Source organism: Camelus bactrianus, chromosome 6, assembly GCF_048773025.1.
Source record: "Camelus bactrianus isolate YW-2024 breed Bactrian camel chromosome 6, ASM4877302v1, whole genome shotgun sequence".
Classification (NCBI taxonomy): Eukaryota; Metazoa; Chordata; class Mammalia; order Artiodactyla; family Camelidae; genus Camelus; species Camelus bactrianus.
In genome coordinates this window covers 43,813,631-43,839,039 of record NC_133544.1, presented here as the reverse complement: position 1 = coordinate 43,839,039, position 25,409 = coordinate 43,813,631, and the positions used below count along the sequence as shown (strand labels likewise).

At 39.5% G+C, this 25,409-nt stretch overlaps 1 protein-coding gene across 1 annotated transcript; it reads right to left on the bottom strand.

The window, feature by feature from the left end:
• Positions 1-18,767: 18,767 nt before the first annotated feature.
• RPS29 (ribosomal protein S29) lies at positions 18,768-20,665 on the bottom strand. The gene is made up of 3 exons (XM_010967001.3): positions 20,507-20,665; positions 20,174-20,273; positions 18,768-18,871 (listed from the first exon to the last, which is right to left on the bottom strand). Exons 1-3 carry the CDS (start codon positions 20,566-20,568, stop codon positions 18,863-18,865), a joined length of 171 nt encoding a protein of 56 aa, XP_010965303.1. The 5' UTR covers positions 20,569-20,665; the 3' UTR covers positions 18,768-18,862.
• Between the last annotated feature and the right edge of the window lie 4,744 nt (positions 20,666-25,409).

Genomic DNA, 25,409 nt, shown 5'->3' with positions numbered 1-25,409 from the left:
ATGAACATATCCATCACCCCTGGAAGTTTCCTCCTGTCCTTTTTGTTGTTGTTGTTAAATTGAAGTATAGTTGATTTACAAGGAAAATTCTTTCGATGGGTTCCAGAGTGTGGGATGGGAACTACAGTAATACTCTCAAATTAGCCATTTTTATTGCATCCCAACACAGTCATTAAAATAGAAGATTTTTTCCTGGGGCGTTAGTCCATACATGTTAACAAACACTTATTACACATCTATGATGCCACACACTAGGACCCAGGCTACAGAGATGGAGATGTCTGCCTTCGAGGATCTCCCGGTAGGTTCACCAAGCCCTGGAACTGAGGCCACTGGAACCAGCTGCTCCTTCCTAGCCACCTGCTGCCCACCCCACTGGGGGGAATGCGGGCTGTGCACCTGAACTCAGGGTGCGCCCTTGACGGCTTGGGCAGCTTTTCTATGTCATCTACCCCTAAGATGTTTCTACCTCTGAGGAATGTTTAGATTTGCCTATAGTTCAAAAGGATCCCAAGGCTCCTCATTTGCAGTTGTTTTTGTTTTCAGAAAGCAGAATGGTGACTGGGAAGAACTCAGTTCCAGGGTCCCCACTTTCAAATCGAGGACCTGCTTGGCCCACTGTAGGTAAATGGAGACAATAATGCCTACCTCACAGAGCTTTGAGAGGATTTAAAGAAATGCATGTATTTAAGTGCAAAGCTATGTAAATAAAAGGCTGTGGTAATAACTATGATGTATGAACTGTTTGCTATGCACCAAGGACTGAGGTCAATCCTCACAAACCAGAACCATAGAAACCCTGTGACGTGGGTAATAAGAAAAGTGAGACTCAATGAAGCTGTAAAACTAGGCTAAGGTCATAGAAGTGAGGATTTGAAGCTTGGTGACGCCAGAGTTCCCGGCACCCATTACCCTATTATACTCTCCTCTGATTGCATAACCTTTAATCACTTGTCTTAGGTACTTTCAAGCCATTTGTGTCTGTTACTTAGTATAATTTAAAGGAGTCAATGAACACTTTACAGATGAGAGCCATGAGGAGGAGATGCCCAAGTTAACAGGGTGATCATTAGATGAGCTTGGAAGACACGCTTCACTCAGGCTTCTGCCAACTCCATGCTTCTGATACACTCCTTACACCACATCATTCTTTAAAGAATCCTAATGCATGAAGTTGCTTATGATAATCAAATTTCTGGCATAGGGGAAATTTTCCTGAATTTTTTTTTATTGCAGTATGGTCAATTTACAATGTTGTATCAATTTCTGGTGGGTAGTGTAATAGTTCAGTGAGATATATAAGGGCAACGTAAGGGCAGGGGATTAAGAAGTACTAACTGTTAGGTATAAAAGAAGCTCCAAGGATATATTGTACACCACAAGGAATATAGCCAATATTTTATAATAAATGAAGTATAACCTTCAAAAATTATGAATCACTATATTGTCCATCTATAACTTTATATATCATACAGCAACTATACTTCAATAAAAGAAAAGTGTTCTCTTAAAAGCAGAGTAGACTGGTGGTTACCAGGGGCTGGGGGTGAGAGAAATGGAGAGATATTTGTTGAAGGGTACAAACTTTCAGTTATAATATTAGCAAGTTCTGGGGACCTGATGTACAGTATGATAATTATAGCTAATAATATTATACATTAAATGTTGCTGAGAGAGTAGATCTTAAATGATCTCACCACAAAAAAAAGGGTAATTATGTGATGGGGTATTTCTGTGATGGTGAACGGTAATCATTTTGCAATATATAAATGTATCATATCAACACACTACAAACCTTAAACACAATGTTAGATGTCAACTATAGCTCAGTGAAGCTGAGAAAAAATCGTTCCTCTTAAACCATCACATTAGACTACCTCTTCTCTACCATTCAGAAAGGTAAACAGGAATTTCATTCTTTTGAAATTGAAGACAGGGTTTAGCTTCTTTCTGCAATGCCATAGAAAGCCTTTTAACTGTGTGATTAGTCTGCCATCTAGCTTCCTAAGCTTATACAGCTGTTCATGAGACTCTCCTGGGCATATCAGAGCCAAGCACTGCTTTAGTTTAAAATGGATTGTTTTAGATCACTTAACAAATGTCCAGTGATCACACACACACACACACACACACACACACACACACACAGAGCAGTAACAGGAAGTATGATGTCTCCTCAACAGGAAGAAGTCCTTGTTTGAAAGGTCAATCTACAATGTAGTGAAAGAGAACTGAGCCAGTTAAGATTTCTGCTTGTTTAAAGAAAAAAAAAAATCAACGAAACAGCATTCTTTCTTTTCAAGAATCTGGTATGCAGATTTTAAGACAAAGCAAGTGAGGTTAACATGAAAGGCCAGCATATAAAACACGAAGCTTCCATCTGTTTGACTAAATCTTACAAATTTAGTTGAAAAGAAAGTGTTTTTTAGTAGTCTTGTGTTGTATCGGGCAGTGTCTTTAAACTTGCTACCCATAAGTTACGATAGGGGAACAGAATTTGCCACCCCCAAATGTGCCTCTTTGGAATATTTTAAGCTGGTTATTTTGTAAGAGACAGCAGACTTGGGGAAAACTCTGAAAACCAAGTAGGCATTACCCTTTTGTAAGAAACATTTGCATTTGCAGGGAAACCTCCAGTTGTAAGGCTGTCTCCCTCTAGATACCCCAAGTAGAGGAGTGTTGGGTTGCACCTCTCAGGTCTGCAAGCCTTGTAGCTGCCCAGCCACAAGACCAAAGAAACAGCCTGGAGGCAGTGACAGAGACATCAAGGTTTCTTGCATATGGAATCTTACAGGTCTGAAGCAAAAGTCCTGGAGCAACACTACTGCAGACAGCAGACAGGACACAAAGCAATCTTTGCTACTCAAGGAAGAAAGAGGCTGCCATTTACAGCGAGAATTGATGTCAGGTTGGCTCATCAGTTACCAGGGAAGCCAGTGGCTGGGGCAGGGGGCAACCACGGAGGCAGCTGATTAAGCCCTATCATTAGGAGGATTGGTTAGTCATGTGAGTGAAGCAGGGACTGGACGAGCAGGGGATTTACAGAGAGCAAGAAAGCAGCCATCCTGAGTGGCCTGAACACACAAGGAGGATGGCCAAATCTCTAGAAGTTTTTATCAGTGGAGAAGGTAATGACTTATATCTGCATCAAGACCTTACCCTTGTTTACTGTGCTCTTCCTCACAACCTCTCATAACTGGCTTTCCCCACCCTCAACATCCTTTTGTCTTTAGCTGAAGATGGTATTGAAGGTGAGGGCTTCAGCCATTTTGTGAGCTACTCAGTTTTCCTGGGTGTCTCCCAAGCATACATGTTATTAAACTTTTGTTTGACTTCTCCTGTTAACCTGTCCCATGTCAATTTAACTCTTAAATGAGGCAGAAGAACCTATAAGGGGAAAGGAAAATTTCTTCCTCCCCAGGAAGTTGGTGACTCTGCTGTGATGCAGATTTACTGGCTGGACACTACTTGCTCCAAAGCTGTTGCAGTTAAGAAATCCAGGGACATCTGACAAAAGCTAGCAGAAGGTGAAAATTCTTACCATGTCACTCAGTCTCCCAAATCTTTGCCTATAAGTTCTGTTGAAATAAGAGTGGTAAGAGGTTTTTTTCTTTTCTTTTCTTTTCTTCCTATTCTAAAATTAGATTCACAGGAGAAATTATTTGTAGGGCTAGCTTCTTAGACTTAGCCACTCTTGGTTTGAAATTTAGAAGAGTGTTCTTGGTTTGTTGACTCTTTTTCTCCCAGAGATGGTTGTAATTTTTCTTTGTCTCTGTATTTTATGTTGTTTGTCATAAGCAGGAAAACCATTGGTCTTATTAGGTTTTCCTTTCATCTTGTTCTAGATCTTGAGAGCTTGGCTTGTTGACCAATGAGAAAACTCTTTCTGGTCTCTGCCATCCAGAAGGTGTACATACCAGTGTGCATTTGGCAGCCAGTCAAATAGACTGGGGTTCTGAGCATCATTTTGTGCAGCTATGCAAGCTCTCAGAGAAGTTCATCATAAGGGGTCCAGTCTGTAAGGCGCCTTTGTCTTCTCAACCTTCATTGCTTCATAAGTGACGCAACAAAGGTTTCTACTTTTGTTACCGTTACTGAAGGCAAGTTCATGTGCCTGCTGCACCATGAGGCCAAACAAACTGAAACATTGGAGGCTGGAGTACAGAAAAGCTTATTACAGGGCCAAACAAGGAGGACAAGGTGGCTCATGCCCAGTAAAAATCCTGAACTACCCAAAGTTTCAGCAAAGCATATTTAAAGGCCAGATAAGGGAGGTGGGTTGCAGGGTATGTGATCAGCTCATGCACAATTCTCTGACTGGTTGATGTTGAGGGAACAGGGCAGACAACACTATCAACCCCTGAGCGTCAGAAGGTCTGGGGGCTGAAATGGTTCATTTCTTCCCTTTCATGGTGGTTTTAAGCATCTGAAAAACTCAGGAAATATAGATGAGATACTATTATCTGGGTGCTTCAGAGAGGAGCTACAGCAGAGGATGTGGGGGAGGGGTCTGACCCTGGAAGGTCCCACAGGCTCCTGCTCGGTTTACATTACCAGACAGAACTTGGGTCTGCTTGCCTGCCAGGTAGTAAAGCCAAGTTTCTGCCACCAGGTTGTGGTGAAGCGAAGTAGAGCATTTATTGCAGGGCCAAGGAAGGAGTACGAGCAGCTCATGCTCAAAAGGTCTAATCTCTCCAATGGCTTTAAGGAAAGGGTTTTTAAAGGCAACATTTGGGGTGAGGGCTGCAGGGCTCATCGTTTTTTCTGATTGGTTAGTGGTGAGATAACAAAGTGATGTTTCAGGAATCTTACTCATCTGGAGTCTCCATGCTTGCATGCTTGTGGTCTGCATGTTGTCGCCATCCTTCACCTGGTAGGGGTCTTAGTTCCTGCAGAATAACACAAAGATATGTGTCAGACTTGTTATGATATCCCTTAATAAAACTAGGATTCTGTTTTATCGCTGAACTATAATTATTATTTTTCTTGCTTAACTCTTTTCCCCTTATTTCTGCATTCCCTCACTTCCCTAATTAGTAACTACTTGTCCCTGCTCTTTAGAACTCAGGGAAGGTCAATCTCCAGTACCTCTATTAAAAAAAAAAAAAGTGGAATAAAGGGGAATTAGAAGGGGAAGCATCACAGGACTCATCCCAGCAGGACAGAGATCTTTAGATGCTTATTAAGAAATGGGATAAATAAAACAGACATTGATGGAATTAAAGTAAAGGTTTTAATACAGCACTACCTAACACTGAATGGACCAAAAGGCTGCCTTTTCATCCCCTTAATGTTATTTGTGTCCCCAGACAATTCCACCCTACCCTAGTTTGAAGACATTTTAAAAGCCGTAAGCAAAAATTTTGCTGAGAAACCTGACCAGCAATTGCTTGCTGCAACGGTTAGGCCACGTTAAAGATTGACAAAAGGGCCTGGGTCCCTTGGCTTGACTCCTCATCGGGGGACCCAAAGCCCTTTATACAGAAATGGCTAAAGTGGCAGGTGGATAAAAAGGGAAAGTTTCTGGGACTCTTTGTAAGACTGAGACTTACTGATAAGTTGTAATGGAGGCTATGGTTAGAGATATAAGAGTTAATACAATTGAAGTGAACGTTTATAAGAAAATTGGTGTATTTGAATAGGCTTTATATAAGGTGGTTGTGTAAATGAGCTGGAACTTGTGGGCCTGTCCTGGGACAGACCCCTGCCCCATATCCTCTGCTTTAGCTCCTCTCTGAAATACCTCAGTAACAGTGTCTGATGTACAGTTCCTGAGTTGTTTTGCAGATGATAACCACCCCCACAACCACCAGCAAATGGAAGACGGAAACTACTTGACCATGAGCATGTAGCCCCCAGGCCTGCTGGAGCCTAAGGATTGATCATGTTAACCCCTGTGACACCACCCTGTTACCTCACCATCAGCTAATCAGAGAATTTTGCATGAGTCGATCACTTACCTGTGACCACCACCCCCTTCACCTGGCCTTTAAAAATGCTTTCCTGGGACCCTTCTGGGAGTTCCAGTTTTTTGAGCACTAGCTGTCCAGGACTCCTTGTCTGGCACCTTAAAATAAACAACTGCACTTTCCTTCACCACAACCCAGCGTAGTGAATTGGCTTTACTGCACACACCTTGGTGAATGGAACCAAGCCTCGTTTGGTAACAGTTGCATCTGCTTTGCCTGATTATATGGTGGGAATGGACATTGTATCTCACTGAGGAATGCTTCCCCTGCTTGGTATATTTATTGTAAGACCGGGCAAATAAATCCACCCTTCAGGCAATGTCAGTTAAACACACTAAAAGGAGCCACTAGTGTTGCCTGAACCCACAGAGCATAAGGTGGAAACTGGGGCCTGATATCCAGGGCTAAAAGCAGCAGTAATGAAAGCTTTTTGCCCCTAACGTAAATTGCCTGGGGTTAACTTATGTGCTCAGAAAGAGGGCCTTTGTTGAACAACTTACGTTGGTTTTTTATAGGCATATGTTGAACCCTGAAGTGCTAGAACATAGTGTCCTTTTTATTTCCATTTGTTGATGAGTCCAAACTCATTCTGCTCACCGTACAACAGGCCAATAAATCCTGAGATGAGGTGCTGGGGCAAGGAATAGAGACTTTATTTGGAGAGCCAGCAGACTGAGAGGATGGCAGACTAATGTCTTGGAGAACCATCCTGCTCTAGTCAGAATACAGGCTCCTTTTATATAAAAAATAAGGGAGGGTGAAGGAAAATAAGGGAGGGGGTGTGGTTGATTGTTGTAGTCCTCTTGCTGCAGGCATTCTTTGTTCTTGTAGCCATCCGCTAGGTCATGGTGTCCCTGTAAACCTCCAACAAAACAAAAGTTATTCTCTACTACGTATTTAATTTAGCAATCTCCCTGATATAAGGAAACAAGTTAAAGAAATGTAGTTGGGCAAATCAGTCTTTTTATATCATTTAGGTAGCAACCCAATTCTTTAAAAATTTTAAAAACAGCTTTCCTTGTTTTACAAATCTAGTCTTTATCAGACCAGAGGTGCAGCTCCAGAAATAATTCAAAGCTCATCAATCCTTTTTGCCCCTCCCCAAACCTGCCCTATTTATCTTAAGAGGCTTGTAAGCATTGGAAAGAAAATCTGGCCTTAAGGGAACAAAAGTCCTAGGAGGAACTTTAATTTCTTTAATTTCTCTTAGATGCAAGCATTCTACCTATTCTTCTCCAGGAAATCTTATCTAGACTATCTCTTCAAAATGTAAATTTCACAAGGATAACTTATCAAAACAAACAAACAAACAAACAAAAGGGGAAAATGTCATTTGGAACTTGGCTTGTCAAGGACAGATATAAATCTTGTGTCTTCTCCACAAATACTTGTAAAAAGGGTTTTAGCCATCTGAACAGGTGATCTTGATTTGTTCCATCTGTCAGAAACCCAATTTGAATCCAACCTATTTTGTAAACTACTAAAATCAATAAGTAAAACATCTTGTATACAAGGAGAATTTTTTTAAAGGTATAAAGAATAGAACTGCATTTTGTTAAAAGGAAACAATATTGTCCGAAAGACAGGTTAAGGGGGAGGAGTTGGAGAGAGAGAGAGCATGAATAGGACAAAATCTGGATGTAAAAGGGGAAGTTATAGAAGGTTTGTGGAAAAGGAACCATGAGAAGACTTTTGTGCATGGTCAGGATTGGTTAAGATGAGAATAAATTTAAGTGGTTGGATAAATCCTAATATTAAAAGTAAGCTGGTGCAAAATTAGAATTTGGTTTTCTCTCTAAGAGGACAAAGTATTCTTGGATATTGATCTGCTTTTGATAACAGATTGTAAAGTTTCCTTATCTTTTAGATCTGTTTTAACTTTCTGTATTTTCCTTTTAAATCTTATTGTCTCTTTGGCTAAGTGAATAAAATTGTTTCACACTGACCTCTGATCCTACTTGATCAAGTGTTTTAAAACCTTTTAATACCTTTGACAAACCCCCCAAATCAATTTTCAAGGGGCCCTTGAAACATCTAAAAGAGAGATATTTAACTAATTAGGCATATTGTATGTTAAATTATATAGGAATTATTGTCAAATGAGTGATGATAAACATTCTCAGATTGTATTATAAGGGTAAATGTTTTTAATATAAATGTTCTAGAAATTATATAAAATTCCTAAAAATTGGATTTGTCCTGGTATAATATTTTCAGTCATAATTCTAGTTATTTTAAAATGTTCCATGTCCCAGAATAACCAAATTTTTTATCAATTACATTCTAATCAGATCTTTAACCATACCAACTGAAGTATTTAGTCGTTTCTAAACAGTTATTGTTTTACTCTGATCATCCTGCAAAAAATGCTCCATCTTCAAGAAGATTCATAGAAAGGACTTTTTGACAAATATAGGCTTCTAATAACTTTAAGATCATACCATTGAACTGGGTAAGAAATTACAGAACTCTAAAGGAAAACCTGATGACTTCATAAAACTGCTAACAAAAGATCAAGATGAACAAGAATTAATTACATGGGACTGAATAAATTGATGAAGATGATCATAATTTTTATGACTTTTTATTTTGCAACACTGCTGACTTTTTAATGTTCTGTTTTTCTAGATTTAAGGAAACTTGTTTCTCTTTTCTCTTGAGCTAACTGTGACTTAGAGCACTTTGGTAAAATGTACCCTTGTGAACAAAGATGAAACAATCATCTTTTTTTCTCCCTACCTATCCCTCCAAAATTTGGAAACTCACAATTCCTACATTCATAGCAATATAGTTATTTGCATAATTTCTATAAAAATCTATTCTTATAACAGGATACAGTTGGAAACATTGGTTATATTACCAAGGCTTTGACTGGATGTCATAACTGAGAGATACATATGTCAACTGAGGGGAAAAACACACACACACACACAAAACCTGAAAGTTGAGAATTATGTTTTATTCGAAGATATTACTGAGGAATATAGCCCAGGAAGACAGCCTCTCAGATTGCTTTAAGGAACTATTCCAAAGAGGCAGGAGGGGAGCTGGGATATAAAGGAATCTTTGCTGAGGAGAAAAAAAAAAAAAAAAAGCAACCATGTAGTTGAACATCAAACGATAACTGCTAATCACAAAAAAAAGACATCTCAGGGGAGATAGCTCAAGTGGTAGAGTACATGCTTAGCATGCACAAAGTCCTAGGTTCAATCCCCAGTACCTCTTCTAAAAGTTAAATAAATAGGCCTAATTATCTCCCACCTAAAAAAAGTAAAACTAAATACATAAAAAAGCTTTTTTTTAAATGGATACCTCAAGTCAGTGATTTCAGTCCCTTTATTTTTTTTAACACTTTTCTCTAGTGTATGGGAAGATACAAAAGTCGGGGTTCGTTGAATTATTCCTTTGATATGCATCTTCACTTTTTTTTTTCTTTTTGTTTACACATGCATAGAATCAGAATAACCAGACAGGTTTAAGGAACTAAGACGGACTTTATGGAGCCATAAAGCCCCATATTGGAAAAACAGCCTGGTACCTTACTTGCAGAGTTCCCAGCAGCTTTACCAGGTGAGGAAGGAAGGTCCCTGCTTAGCAGGTGCAAGAACCTCAGGATATTTTGAGGACCTCAAGAAGAGGAATGCACCCAAACCTATAGGTATTAGAAGCCAGTCTGATGGAAAGCCTCCGGCATGGTCTTGAGAGGCATTTAAAAATTAAATCTGGAGATTCATTATGAAAAGTTCCAGCAGAGCAGATTTAAAACAACCTGTATGGTCAACTGCTATTCTTGCTGGACTTATGTAAACAATCAGGCCAAGTTTAACAAAACGAAGCTTATTTGCCAATCAAATTAGTCTTAATTTGGCTTCCTTAGTAGAAATGAGGGTGATTTTAGAGAGAAAAAAATTGTTTCCACAGAAACTACAATATACAGTTATGGATATTAGATTGTAGTTGTGTTCATCATCTTTGAAGTTTTGTTTTTCCACATATAAGCTGGACTGGATCTGGGATTCTTCTACTCAAATATTTGGCTATAACCCTTCAAACATTTCCAAAATTTCTCCCACTTTTGACTTGGAATCATTGCGAACTAAAGCTGCCCTTTTCAAGAAGCCCTGCCAACTGAAGATTAACAACTTGATAGAAACTTAAGAGATCACCACAACTGCCCATATGTAGACAATCTTCCTGACTCTTGCTGGAAGCCACTCAGAAAGTCAGAACACTCACACACTGACATCAGAGACATTTCAAACTGCAAAAGATTCTCAGCCCTAAAGAAGGAGCAACAGAACTGTGCAGCCAAGGTTTCCAGCCTCAGGTTTGAGCCATGTAGCCTGAGTGTCACTGAAGGGGTGAAATGTAGGCCCAGGGATCCCTTTGATGTCCTAGTTCCCTGATTAAACCAGCTTGGATGAATCATGATTTTTCCAGCATGGTCAGGAACCTCAGATATCACATTACAGACAAATTGCTACCCACAGTGATTACTTCTCTTTTTGTTAAATAAGTATATTCCCAAAACATGTTCTTACATAGCACAGACACAGAAATCCATACAATAAAATAGCCTCCAGGGTTTCCCTAATGTTACCCAACATGGTCCAGTTGCTTCACTGCTCAAAATCAATACTCGGGAGAGATCCAAGGGATCCCTGGGCCTACATGTCACTCCTTCAGTGACACAAATGACCTTATTAAATGTTAAGAATGGGAATCTTTCACTAGGACAGTAAGGATTATTTTGGGTGATTAGGCAACAGTGCAAACCAGCTATTCTCCATGTAAATATAAATCAAAAAAGCGAAGTTGAACTTCCAACACCAAGCACGGGAAGAATTTGAGGAATATTCTTGCCTGCAGGTTGCCACAGCTGGATTACAGGCTGACCTATCCTACTTTACAGGCTCTCAAGAGATGAGCCTCACAAATTATACCTCCTCTATCTCTATCTCTCTCAGTCTCTGCCTTTCTCTCCCTCACCTCCTGAAAGAGTTTGGTGTCAGTCTTACCCAAATGTCAAGAAATTAAATAACCCACTAATTCCAGGCAGGTCCAAGGATTCATCTCTTGGCTCCAGAATCCATGTGGTGCAATGAGGCCTCAAAACCTAGATCCCTGTGCAATTATAACAATGTAGTAGAGAATAACCTTTGCTTTGTTGGAGGTTTACAGGGACACCATGACTTGGCCCACGGGGATGGCTGCAAGAACAAAGAATGCCTGCAGCAAGAGGATTACAACAATCAACCACACCCCCTCCCTGGTTTGTTTTTTTTTTTTTTTTTTTTTTTTGTATAAAAGGAGCCTGTATTCTGACTAGAGCAGGATGGTTCTCCAAGACCTTACTCTGCTATCCTCTTGGTCTGCTGGCTCTCTGAATAAAGTCGCTATTCCTTGCCCCAACTCCTCGTCTCCCTGTCGTGCGGCAAGCAGAAAGAGTTTGGAAGCAGCAACAAGACAGAGGCTATGCACTTAAGGGCCAATTTCTCTCAAGAATATTTAGAGATATTGTCTCATTTTCCCACAGAGCGTCACACTGGGAGAGGTGGGAAGTAAGCATTACCCTGCAGGTGGCCTGGGGACTCTCCAAGTGTAGCTAGCATCTCAAGTGAGGGCAGCCTGGTTGTGGACCCCGTAGCTTGTGGGGTCCGTGCTAACTCCAGCAGTTAGCACCAGAATTACATTTCAGCACACTGGTTGATATCAGAATACTTTCAAATTATTGTTTATTACCTTCATAAGCTTTTTTTCCCCCCACTGCTTAATTGGTATATTTTTGCATTTGTGAAAATTACTTGAGTATCTTGTGGGGCAATAGAACACATCATAATTTTTTTCCAGTAAAATTAATGAAAAAATGTTTTCCACTTAACAGTTTTTAGCTTAGTGGCAGGGTTCTTAGGAACAAATTAAAGTCATTAACAAGGGGTAAGTTTATTTAGAAAACCTATAATGAAGGACACCAATGAGGCGCAGTCATTGCCATTATTTGCTCCCTTGGTAATAAAGGAGCTAGAATACTCAGCAATCAGATCATGAAAACTCCTGACCATGGAGAAAACTTTAAAGGAAATTGTGTTTAAGGAGATTATCTTAAAAAATAAAAATCTCCCCCAAAGTTCCAAATATGAATTGGTTTTCACAAACCCTTCCCTTTTGTGATTGACTGAATACATCATCTGTGCTAGATGTCCACACTTAATCTTCATGAATGGTAATAGGAGTTAATTAGCATCAAAGGAAGAACAGATGCACAGGTGTCATCGTAAAATGGGATTTGTGGGCCTGTGGAAAGAAAGCGCAAGGTAAACCAGACTGTATCTATGAAATTCAGATAACTAGATTGCCAAGAAACAGGTTCCATTTCTTTCTTTTTTAAGCTTTTATTGATTTGTCTGTGCTGCCATGAATGTTTATCAGTCTGTCAACTAGTCCTTTATTATGTAATCTTTTTATTATTTAGGAAATAAAACCTTCTTTAGCATTAACATAATGAGATAGTCTTCTGATGTTTTGTTTTGTTTTGTTTTGTTTTGTTTTGTTTTGTTTTGTTTTGTTTTGTTTGAGATAATCTTCTTATGGGCAACTGTTAAGTTTTAGTAACCTACATATCTTTGGCTCCCTGGGTAAAGGCTTATTGATTTTTCTATTGCCCGCTGTTAATTCTTGACGTTTGGCAGTGGAAGCTCAGCTGGTCTACACAGGGGGGCTCCTTCCACGATCAGCATAATTATTATTGGGTTGTATAATGTGTATGAGGCTACTGGTACTTACCCTCCTACAACTTTATTAAGCAAAGCTGTTCTTTCCTTTCATTGCTGCAACATCTAAGACCATAAACACACCTACAATGATCCTATTCCGAAACCAAGAGTATACACAGTAGGAAGTTACAAAGCAGCTCCTGACAATGGACCTGTCCTAGAACATGTTAAATGGGATCCTGCATTACTGGCCCTGTAACCATTGTCATATATAAGCAGAAAGAAGGCACAACTTCTTTCTTAACACTAGCCTCTCTCCCCCTCTCTCCAAGAACTTCTTCAATCTCTTCCCTTTCTTTCAGACTTCAGCAATTCTAGTCACAGTCTCTGTCAGTGGACATTCACTCCTCCCTTTCTTCTTGTTAATGCTGTTACATTTTAAGATTATCTGAATTAGGTTTTACAATAATACAGCTGAGTGGCAGTCTGCTGAGCAAGCAAGTTGAAACAGGAGGGAAGGGAGCAGGGATCAACCATTAAAAGAATGACAGAGCTGTTGAGGATACAACATACATTAGTTAGAGCCAACTACGCCCAAGATGGTGGAAAATTCGACTTCCAGTAGACCTTGAGCCTATCATATGCTCATATATTAACATAATGTGCTGAATGACACACCCACAGGAGCCATGACAGTTCCCAGGCTGACCATAAAAGGCCAAAAAGTGGGCAGGGGTCCAATTCCTGGAAATCCCCACTCCTTTCCCAAAATAGTTGGAATAATCCTCACATTTGTTAGCATTTGAAATTACTCAGTTTATAAAAACTAACCCCCCTCGCTCCTGGGGCTGCTCTCCCTTCTGAGACAGATCGCATTCTCTCTATGGATTGTGTATCTCTCTAAATAAACTTGTTTTCACTTTACTATGGCTAGATCTTGAATTCTTTTCTGCATGAGACAAGAACCTACTCTCCAGTAACAATGTGAGTTGACCAAGGACATCAAAGCTCTGGTCAGGAGTGTTACCCAAAAAACTGGGTTCGCCTATTGGTGGGTGTCCAGCCAAAAATAAGCAGATTGGGAGAAAGAAGGATTTACTGTTACTTGCAGCAAGTAAGGAGAACACCAAGGATCCTTCCAAAGGCAGTGTCTCCTTGAAGAGCAAAATTGGGGAAGTTTTAAGCTAAGGGTAAATGCATATTCATGAAGGGGCTTCGGTGGTCGTGGAGTTCATGCTTTAGTTGAAGTCCTGAGGGTCAGAAAAGATCAACATCATCGTCCCTTAGATTTCAGTTCATCTAGTGATTGAGCACCTGAGGAGGGATTTAAATTCTGCAAAAACCACTCAAGACAGTGCTTTAGGCTAGTCTTTACCATTGAAATAGAACTGAGAGGTTCTCAGTTTACAACTGATTTGTTATCTTTGCTGTTGTTGTCTGATAAATTTGTCCTTTTGTTCTCTTAAGATCATTAGTACTGAGACCTGTTCTCAGGCAAACATTGTTGCCAGGCTTAAATTACAAAATGGCTTAGGCCAAAAAATGGCTTCTCTTATGTCAAAAAAGTCATATTGGGTTCTCTTTCTCCGGGGACCCCATACCCTATTGCTTTACAGGAGTCACCCACAGAGGAAAGTGACCAATAACATACATCCCAAGATGAAGGTAATATTGGTCACTTTGGCCAAGAGCACAGCTTTCTGAAATGTATCCTTTAAACTCTTGGGATGGTGCCTGGTTGAGGACCACACCAGCCACTTGCAGAGCCAGAGATGTTATAGTCCTTGCCCCATTCAGGCAGGCAGGGATCTCTTTGTAAGCAAGCAAAAAGGTGTCCAGGGGATAAGGGGACAAATAGGAACAATGTTGGGGGTGGGGGCAGAAAGAAAGGGGGAGCATTGTGGTTCTCCAGGCCTTCAATAAATCTATCAGGGAATCCAGCATTTGTTGATAGGACTCAGAAGGTCAAGTCTGAGATCAGCTCTAGGAAGTGGTCACCATTGATATACATAATACACTGAATTTAACAAAAGGATTTTAGGCAAAGTCGGTCCTGGCTCCTATGAATTATGTCATTAATCAAATGACTTTATATTGAGACATTATATAATAATTAGCCTATCTGTATTAAGCTTGTCACTTCCAATTCTTTCATGACTCTGATAGAGGACACCTGGAACTAGCACATCCAATAATCTAATCTTTAGCCCCTAAATAGCTTGGATTCCTACACACATATATACTCAGTGATATCAACAAACTGAGCCTTTAATTTTCTAGATTAACCATAGAGAAACTTCTGGTAGCTCAGCCTTCTCTTCCTTTTTCCCTCTTTTAATTTTCGTGGACATCAATGAAATTCACTTTGTTTTAACCTTCTTAGGCATATCACTAGATGAGCTTAGCTGTCTATCCAAAAAGCCCAATTCTCTAAGGCATCAATTATTAAAGATAGTTTTCAACAAGAAGTATGTCCCAGGCAGAGGTTATACAAAACAGGTTGATTTAAAATTGTCTGGGGCATGTAGATAGCTGTTAAGGCCAGGGTTTCTGGTCTTTCTGTAATGGTAAAAGAGGGCCCATAAAAAGTGAAGCAGCACTGATGCCCAACCAAATTAATTACCAAATCTACTCATTCAGTCATTCATTCACTACATTTTTACTGCATGCCTGCCCTGTGAAACATGCCGTGTAGGACCCTGTCAGGATCTATATGGAGTGTAATTAACTCAGAGAACACCAAAGACGGCTCATAAATCATGCCCTATAAGGAACAGCTGAAATAATCAGGAATGGTTAGATCGAAATAAGAAGATTCCAGAACATGAGAGTTCTCATGCCTAAATAACGAACCTTTCTTTTTTATAGAAGAGATTAGACTTGTTTTGTATAGGACCACATAGAGTTAATATCAAATGGTGGAAATCAGTGGGAAGAAATGATAACAAGTTGCTATCAGAGCAATCTAAAAACAGAATGAGGACACAATACTGTAAATCAACTGTACTTCAGTAAAAAAAAGAATGAGCTGTGTGGGGATGAACAAAGGCCTAAGTAGCAATGTTGGTACCCAGGGCACTAGACAGACACTGCATCACTGGATATCCCACCCCTAAACAAATCTTAACCTGACTGCTTCAGAGCAAATCATCTATAATTCTATTACCCAAAGGCAATCACTGCTAACATACAGGTATGTTTCCTTTTTTTGGTGCTTTTTTTTAAAAGTGAAATTGTACTGTACAGATAATTTTCCACTTTTTATTGAAAAATGTTTCTCTGGGCTATTTTGTAGAACACCAATATTTACCAATGCTTTCTCTAATTGTTGGATATTTAGAGTTTAATGCCAAGAGCAGGTGTTCTGGAGACATACTATGTGGTGGTTTGAATCTCGCTGTGCTATCTTGGAAAAGTTACTCTTTGTGCCTCAGTTGCCTCTTTTATAAATAGGGATTATACCTCACAGAGTTGTATTAAAGGAACAAATTCAAGTTAAGGCACTAACTAAGAACAGTGCCTGGCATATAGTATGCACTCAAAAGTTTTACCATTTTAAGTGAATGCCTAAGAGTTTGTGGAGAAAAACTGTAAAAGACTTCAAAACGGACCAAAAGATGACTGGGTGTTTTTCATGCAACTTAAGAGCTTTGTCTAGCAATCTTGGGGTGAGGGGCTCCGAGTCTTTGAGCTATTTTGTAGCTCTGCAAGTTGTACATAAATGATACTTATCCACAGACTTGCAAATTCCATCTGATGGATAATTGACTTCCTTCCCCTACTGAAAAGTTTTACATTTACTTATAAATTTCTTTCAACATCCTTGATTCACCTCAAGTGTGATGCTTTGAATTCTCCCTTGAATAGTCCTTTACTAGGTTTCCATTCAGCCCTAAATTAAAAATTCAACTGACCCAAACCCAAGACTGTATCCTCTATGCTCCAATGGTTGTATAAATCTCTCTTACAGGACCTATCACATTTTGCCATCAACATTATTGAACTTTTACTCAGAAATCTAATTCAACTCAACAACTGACAACCTACTCTTAATATACAAGGCATCAAATTGTGGTAAAAAGCAGTGCTTGCCATCATGTAATTACTTGATCTTTGGAGATAAGAGGTAGTCTTTCAACCTTACGATAAGTGTGTTGTGGGGATTAAGAGTATTAGTGTTGATGTCAGACTCGAGCTTCAGTCCAGTTTTGATCCCTTTCTAACTTGGGAAGACTGGGCAGAAACTGCTTAATCTCTAAGCCTCAGGTTCCTCAGCTATGTAGTGAGGGTAATATCCACAGAAAAGCTTTGAAAAAGATAGGACACATAGCACTTAGCATGTCTGGCATATATATTTTAGAATCCCATCTTCAGCAGCAAGTTATTCAACACCTAACAGAGAAGAACACTTATCCACACCAGCCTTCCTACCCATTACCACCACACACACACACACACACACACACACACACACACACACACAGAGGCCAGGACTGGATAGGCAATGTTCCCTTCCATGAGTTCCTTCAGCCACTGCTCAACTCTTGCATTAGCATGTACCCAGGACTACCCCATCTCTTCCTTAAAACTGGTAACCAAATCAAACACACATCACCTCACTTACCTAAATCACTAGATGTGTAAGCCTCTTCATCCAAAAACGTTTACATCTGCTCAGCTGGCACTGCTTCTCACCCACCCACTCTATCTGCAGAATCAGCAGAAAACAGCTACATCCTCAACATCCTCTCCCAATATTCTACCAACCTCCTTACCCTGTTCAAAACCTAGGTCTTCCCTAGACAGTCTCCCAGTTAACACTTTAAAAAACAAAAACCTACATGGTAAGTCCACATATTACCACATACTCCTGGGATTCAGGGTCAGTAGAGATAGATTTACTATGAAGCTCATGAAACTGAAGTGTCCGTGTCCCTAACTTCTATGAGCTCCTTTTAAGGTTTTAGGAGGTACACTAGCCATGTGTTCAACTATTTTGAGAATTTCACAGCTAATTTAACCACAATCAGAACATTCTTCCCTATCCAGCTCCCAATGTCACATTTTCTCCCATTTGACTTCATAGCAATCAACTGCGAGGCACTTACAGTTGATCACTTTTTGCTTGGCTTCTAGTAAGCCATTTTTTTGGTTCTTTTAGTCTGCTGAATCCTCATCTTCCTACCTATTCCTGAAACAACTCAGAACAGTCTTCTCCAAGTATTATTTAATCCCGACTTTAGGGCCTAGAACTCATCTAGTCATAGGATCCCCAAAAAGCAGATACTATTCATACTCTTGAGGACTAGTTGGATCTCCAGTCCCCTGTGGATTCCAGAAGGCCTACTTCAGACCTCCACATGGATGTCTAGTAAGCATTTTGAATTTACCACACCCCAAACGGCACTTTTCTTCTTCTCCAAGCCAAGTTTTCAGTCCTAGCTCAACAGTAACTGTACCCTTCCAATTGCTCAGACCCAAACCCTGTCATCCTTTACCTCCCACGCGCAATCCTTAAACAAACTGCCTTTTCTTCAGAAGTCACTGTGACCACCCCAACCACTTTTATCCTAGTCCAAGCCAAGATTATTTGCCTAAAATATTCTAACAGACTTATTTCCCCATCTCTATCCTTGCCCCAGAGATGTACTGTTAATAAGACCCATTTTAGTTTTAATCACTGCCCCCTTCCACATACAAAAAAGAAATTTACAAGCTTTTCTGTGAATTATCCCAAAAGCTAAGACTGCCACCCCTAGGCAAATGCTCAGAGTAGGTTTTAGTGATAGCCTTCTTTCTCAAAATCAATTTTCAAGTTTTACTTTCACTGCCCCCAGCTCACCATAGCAAGCCAACTACTCAAAAGACAATTTGTCTCAAGATATATATGCTGTATGCTGCTATATAGAGGCCACTAACAAATATGGTTATTTTGAAGCATAAAAATAAACCTGGCCAGAGTTCTGTATGAATACTTTTATGTAACTGAGAGAAAATAAGCCACATATTTTGAACACAAATCCACTGAGAAGGTAACAGCAAATAAAAGATTTCTACAGTCACTGACTCTTCCATTCACATTAAATCACTCATAATTGAAATTTTTATTTTATATACAAGGAATTAGCATTGTTTCTGCATAGGGTAGATGTGCTGGACGATCCATTCAAGGACGTTCACTTAGTCCAACTGAAATAAAAAAAGGCAAACAAGAAACGTATTAATTCAGAACGCTTTAAATATCCACTTTATTCTCAGAAAAAAATGGCTTATTACAGAACAAGGTTTAAATTGGAAATCTGACCCAAACTAGCTATCCAGATTTAAACAACTTAAATATTTACTGAATATCTACTACAAGCTGCTCCACAAATCTCAACTATTTTAGACAGTGAATTTCCCACTTCTACCCTCAAAGAAATTTTCTACTTAGAAAAATACTGCTACATAAAATGATCTTTATTAAAAGCCCAGGATGATCTTTTAGTAGGTATTACACAGCTATTTTTGTACTCAAACGTCTGCCAGACACTATTCTAGGAGCCGTTCATAAATTAATTCATTTAACCTTAACCTCTGAGAAATGGAACACAAAACTAGTGGGCCTGAGTCCATTCTCTCATCTGCGATGTACTACCTCCCACTGAGACACTGAACTTACACATTGTAACACTAAACGTGTACTTGTTAAACATTTAGTCCAAGCCAAAAATTTAAGCTTAAAAATATTTCACCTGTCACAGAAATCTCACACTAACCATTTATATCCACCGTAACACTTCAACCTAAGGACATCCAAATTTAACAAGTAGGTTCTACTGAATATTGCCATCTTCTAAGTACAAAGACCAGTGACTGTATCTCCAAGAGCCAGTAAGCAGTTAGTTTTCATCTTTAAAAAAAAAAACGACAAAACCTGCAGCATTTAAGTGACTTTTAGGAGCCAAGAAAGCTTCATATACACATTAATTTTTGTAACAATGGTGCATTTTTTAAAAGGCAAAAACTTACCATCTAATGACTTGACCAAAGTCATAGGACTATTAAACGGCAAACCTCTCTGAATCCTAAAAGTCTACCTGGCCCCAAACCTCAAGCTCATTTCACTGTATGACGCTATTGAACATTTCGGGGCAGTGGTCAACGCACGTATTTTGCTCAAAAATAGATGTATACGACTAGAGATCTAATATTTAACTGTAGTGGTTTCTGCTAAGTGAATAATTTCACCCAACATTATACATGGCACCTAAAACTGGCAAAGGTGGGTAAAAGGGGATTAGAAAGACCGATCACTTTTAAGGCCTATCACCTCTTGCCGCTACATTCTATTAACCTGACTGCAAAAACTCGACAATGTCAACCACTACGGGGGAATAGCCCTGCTGACTAAAAGGGGGAAACGGCGTGGGTCAAACGGTCACACCACGGAACTACTCGCTCCTTGTGCCCCCACGGGAACCGGAGAGCATGGCGTCCGCCAACACGTACCTTGATGAAGCCGATATCCTTCGCGTACTGGCGGAAACACTGGCGGCACATATTGAGGCCGTATTTCCGGATCAGACCGTGCCGGTTTGAGCAGACGCGGCTGCAAGGAGAGACACGGCGTTACGGCAGGCTGCAGAAATTAAAAGGATTCGGCACTTGGGAGACCGCCACCCGCACTACCAGCCTTTGCGGACCCATCAGAGGCCTGTAATGGCGGCAGCCACAGCTCCGATTTCCTCTCCCCCCACGCGCCGCCTGCCGGCTCCGCTATATACATTTCAAGCAGCGTCACACCCCAAAGCAACCCTTCCCTAAAGCCACATTATTTCTCACCAAGAGCGAGAACCCTGGCCGAATTTTCTAGGGTGGCTCCAGTACAGCTGCTGGTGACCCATCTTGCTTCCTCGGATGCAACGAGGCAAAAGGAAAGAGGCAGCGCACGCATGCGCTCTTCAAATTTTGGGGAGACATCTTACCCAGAAGGCAGTGCTGACAAGCGACGCGTGCGCAGTGTGGACACGCTGTTTCGCCTGAGAGAAGAGGAAGCTTGGAAATTTTCTAGGCGGGCATAGCTGATGACGTCACCACACTTCAGCCTCTAGTCTCGTTTTGCGCCACCCCCGGTCGCCGGGCGTGGTGGCGCGCGCCTGTAGTCCCAGCTACTCGGGAGGCTGAGGCAGGAGGATCGCTTGAGCCCAGGAGTTCTGGGCTGTAGTGCGCTATGCCGATCGGGTGTCCGCACTAAGTTCGGCATCAATATGGTGACCTCCCGGGAGCGGGGGACCACCAGGTTGCCTAAGGAGGGGTGAACCGGCCCAGGTCGGAAACGGAGCAGGTCAAAACTCCCGTGCTGATCAGTAGTGGGATCGCGCCTGTGAATAGTCACTGCACTCCAGCCTGGGCAACATAGCGAGACCCCGTCTCTTTTGAGCACCCAGAAATGAATTTTGAGCCCTCAAGAAATAATGACCTGACTATTCTACCGTCTATTCTTCATCACCTGAACCTTCTACGTTCTTTTAATTAAAATTTTACACTTAGAAAAAGCATTTTTGCCTTAACTCAGCACTGACACCTACTGGGATAAAATTACAAAATCACTTAAAATCAACTGTAATAATTAGGAGCCAACGATAGGAGTTCCTATTTTGTTAAAATGTTTTCAACATTTTTTTCTAACGCACTGCTAGTCGAAATAAACCTACACCATTCCAAAATGACACGAGACAGTGTGTTTAATGTTTAAATGCAGTTGAGTTTAAAGTAAGAAGCAAGTAAATATGCATTGAATGATGCTTAGACCTGATGATTTGGTGACAAATCAAATTAAATACACAAATTCCATCTAATAATCTACTGAAAAATGTCTAAAATCCACATGGTCATTTATAATGTCTCTAGATAAACCTAAAATTGTACATGGCTCTGACACCAAAGCTTTAACCAGATCTATAAAATGTATCACAATCTGCAAAAATGCAGGAAACTTTTATACATGAATTCTTATATTAGGACTGAAGCACCACAGCTTTTGAAGGTATGTTATTTCAGGATTCTGGTAGGATGCCCCTTCCAATCTAAATTAGGCTCCTTGTTGCATGATGAAGAAGGAGTCAAGTCAGAGATTGAAAAATCAGGTGTGACTTGATCCTACCCTCAAAACAAATGTAGTGAGGAAAATAGGATTACCTCAGAGCCCTTCCTTCCAGTTTCAACTTTTGTGACTCAATGCTTTGTCGACAACTAAGCAAGAAAATCTGTATTTAGTGATGGATGTGCCCATAGAATAGGAGAGAAGCAAAGAGAGAGATTAATTCCTGCTTGAGGTCCATTTGTGGGGCCCTTTGAAGTAGACCTTAAGTGAAGAGTATTTATACAGGCAGCGCTTAATGGAAGGGAATGCTCAAGGAGAGGAAGAGTTTGAGCCAAAGAATGAGCTGGAAAAAGTTTGAAGAAGGTAATCAACCTAGTGTAATAGTTAGATGAGGTCATTAGAGCAGTATAAAGCAGCCAGATGATGAAAAGAATTTTTTAATCTTTTTCTAAACCAAGAGCTTTTGACATCAGCCTGAAAATTCTAGAACATCTTTGAAAATTTTCAAGCAGAGGATAAAATTTGGACCTGTTCAAAGAAATGCTACTGTGGTCAGTGAAGAGATTAAGAGGAGGATACCCCAAAGGCCTAAGAATTGATAAGACTGAAAGGAATTTTAACTTAAATCCTGACTACTGAAGTCCCAATGTCAAGCTTCTACAGTTTGCCTGGAATTTCTATCAGTCATTGATGCGTAGTTTACAAAACTCAAGTGCCTCTCAAAAGCTAATCTAACATTTGCCCACTTATAGCCTTCTCAGGTCTTTCCTAGTTGGTCTCCATAATTTTTAAAAGATTACAATGGTTCAAGATATCTTCTCTTTTCTTCCTCAGATTATTCTCAAAGTTATTTCTGATTGTACATCCAGAATTTTGTCATTTGAAGATCTACATCTCACAAAAAACAAAACAAAAAGATAAAAACAAAAAAAAGATCAACATCTCTCGAGCTATCTTCAATTTCAGAACATATATGTATATCCATTTCAACAAATGTTGATATTTTAATTAACTACATTCTAAAGGAAAACAGATACATAATATATGTTTTTTTAAATCTCAAAAAAATAATAAAATAAAAAGGAAGTTTTCATCCATCCCAGACCCCTATTTCTCCAGTCTTCCTGTCCAGACCAATGTGGTATCAGTTTGGGGGAGGGGGATCTTTAAAGAAATAGTCTATGTACCCATCCTCTCACACAAGTGTATATCTATATGTACATATATGGACACATATATGTATAAATGTGTCCATAACATACGCTTGTATTTATGTTCATATATATGTTTATTACATCTCTTTTCATTTACAGAAACAGAAGCCTACTCTACCCAGCGTTTTCACAAATAGGTAGCTCATAAAGCATCTTAGAAGGGTATAAAAGCTATGGAGAAACATATAGCAAAAATAATGAATGAAGTTAAATTGAAACATCTTTGGGTGAATATTCTTTTTCATAGTTAAATTATATCTCTATCTAATTGTATATCTTTATAATAGTATGTCTTTGTACTTTATAATAGTATGTATAAAATAAAATTCTGGAAATTGGACTGCTAGGCCAAAGAATATGAGCTTTGAAATTTTTGATAGATATTACCAATTTGCCCTCTCTAGAAATTGTAGCGGTTCAAATTCACACCCATACAAAGTATTTGTTTTCCCACAATCCCACAACAGTGTGAACTAGCAAACATTTTTATATTTGTCCTCTGACAGCCTAAAAATGGTAAATATTATTTCAATTTGAATTTTGATAATGCAGAGCATGTTTTCCTATGTTTATAAGCCAACCATGGATCTTTATCTGGGGCCTTCTCCTTCAAGTCTACAGCCCACTGTCTTGAGGTGTTGCTGGTCTGTAGTTTGTACATTTGCAAATGCTTATGTGGAAGAAAATTAGCCCTTTGACCTTCATATTGGTTGCAAAGTTATTCTATTCACCATAACCCCAGATTCTTATTTATTTCTTTATTTATGGTGTATTCTTCCATGCAAAAAGTTTTAAATTTTATGTATTAAAATTTATTCAATTGTGAGGTTACAACCTTTATGTCTTGGATCAAAATTCTAAAAAAGCTCTACTGTGTTTTCTTGTGGTACTTTTACATTTCTGGTTTTCATTTAAACCTTCAATCCACATAAAATTTATTTCACCATCCTCCAGGAGTGAGGGAGAGAAATCCACCTTCCCTCCCTCCCAAATGGCTAGCTACTTACTCCAACAAAAGCAATATTAACCAAATACATTCTAGTCTGAAAGCTTACTCAATTTTAGCATAATGCAGCCTCTCATAAATATTTGTTGCATGAGTAATGGGTATCAGTTATTCATTTACTCATTCATTCTTCCTACAAATAAGCATTGGGTACATGTGAACACTATGCTAGGCCTTGCATATAACTCAGAACCTGTCAGGAAGCTTGCAGTCTAGAGGTGAAGACAGGCATTAAATAAGTAATCATATAGCAATTATTTTGGGTAAGATAACCTAAGATTTCTCTTGCTGCAAACTTCCAAACTTGCTAAAAGAAATATGGTATGTTTTAAAATGCAGAGTTGACACAGACATAGAAAATGAATTTATGGTCACCAAAGGGAAAGGAGGGGAGGGATAAATTAGGAGTTTGGGATTAAAAGATGTACTCTACTATATATAAGATTAACAGATGCACACTACAATATATAAAATAGACAACAATAAAATAAACAATAAGGTCCTACTGTATAGCACAGGGAACTATATTCAGTATCTTGTAATAACCTGTAATGGATAGAAGTCTGATTGGTCTATTTCTACAAAGCTTGTTCCTAGGTGGTCAACTTTTATTATACTTTATTTGCGTATGATGTTGCAAAGTGTAAACGGGAAGCCTATAAAGGCCTGTGTAAACCTACAGACAGGGTCCAGAGCTTGGAGTGTTAACTCCTCTCGGCCCGCTGGTGTAATAAACCTGAGTTCTCCAACTCTCCGAGTGCTGCTTGGTTTCTCGCCCGGATCCAGGTTGCTGTCACAACTGAGCTGTAACACCAAGCTGTAACACATTTTTCCGCAACAATCCCATTGTAATATAATTATTGGTTTATTTGTCTCTTCTAAACAATGTAAATTCATCTTTGCCTTTTAAACATCTAGCATAGGTGCTGGCGTACAGCAAGAACCCCATAAATATTACATGAATGAATAAATGTATTGAAATAAGAAGACCTGTTCAGTTTAGAAATAATTTTGGGAGGAATTAATGCAGCTCTGAACTGACATGGCAATACTAAGAGTGGGAAGGTGGGTATTAATTAGGAAAATCATAGTGGAAGCACAACCTATAAAACATGAGCAAAGAGTGTTCACAGGGGCAAAGCAGCACTATAAAGGTCTAATTCTTAGGTATATATTTGTAAGCTATTTAGCTTTATTTAGTTTAGATGAAATTTACCATTAAAAACACTTACTTCAAGATCTGGTCCCAACACGCTAGGGCAGACAAGTCTGCACTGTCCACAGATTGTGACCTCTCTCTTTAAGAATATGATATCATATGATTTTACTAGCTTGACCCAATCCAAGTGAGCTACAAACCTAAGTGAGTATAGTTTACTCTGGGCACAAATTAGGGAAGTCAGAAATATTTAATTAATTGTT

What these genes read in the sequence shown, in the direction of transcription:
- RPS29 (XM_010967001.3), bottom strand. Translation starts at nt 20,568, where the DNA reads ATGGGTCACCAGCAGCTGTACTGGAGCCACCCTAGAAAATTCGGCCAG. An exon ending in GGCCAGGGTTCTCGCTCTTG is followed by an intron (nt 20,274 to 20,506) that starts GTGAGAAATAAT and finishes CTCTCCTTGCAG; the next exon opens with CCGCGTCTGCTCAAACCGGC.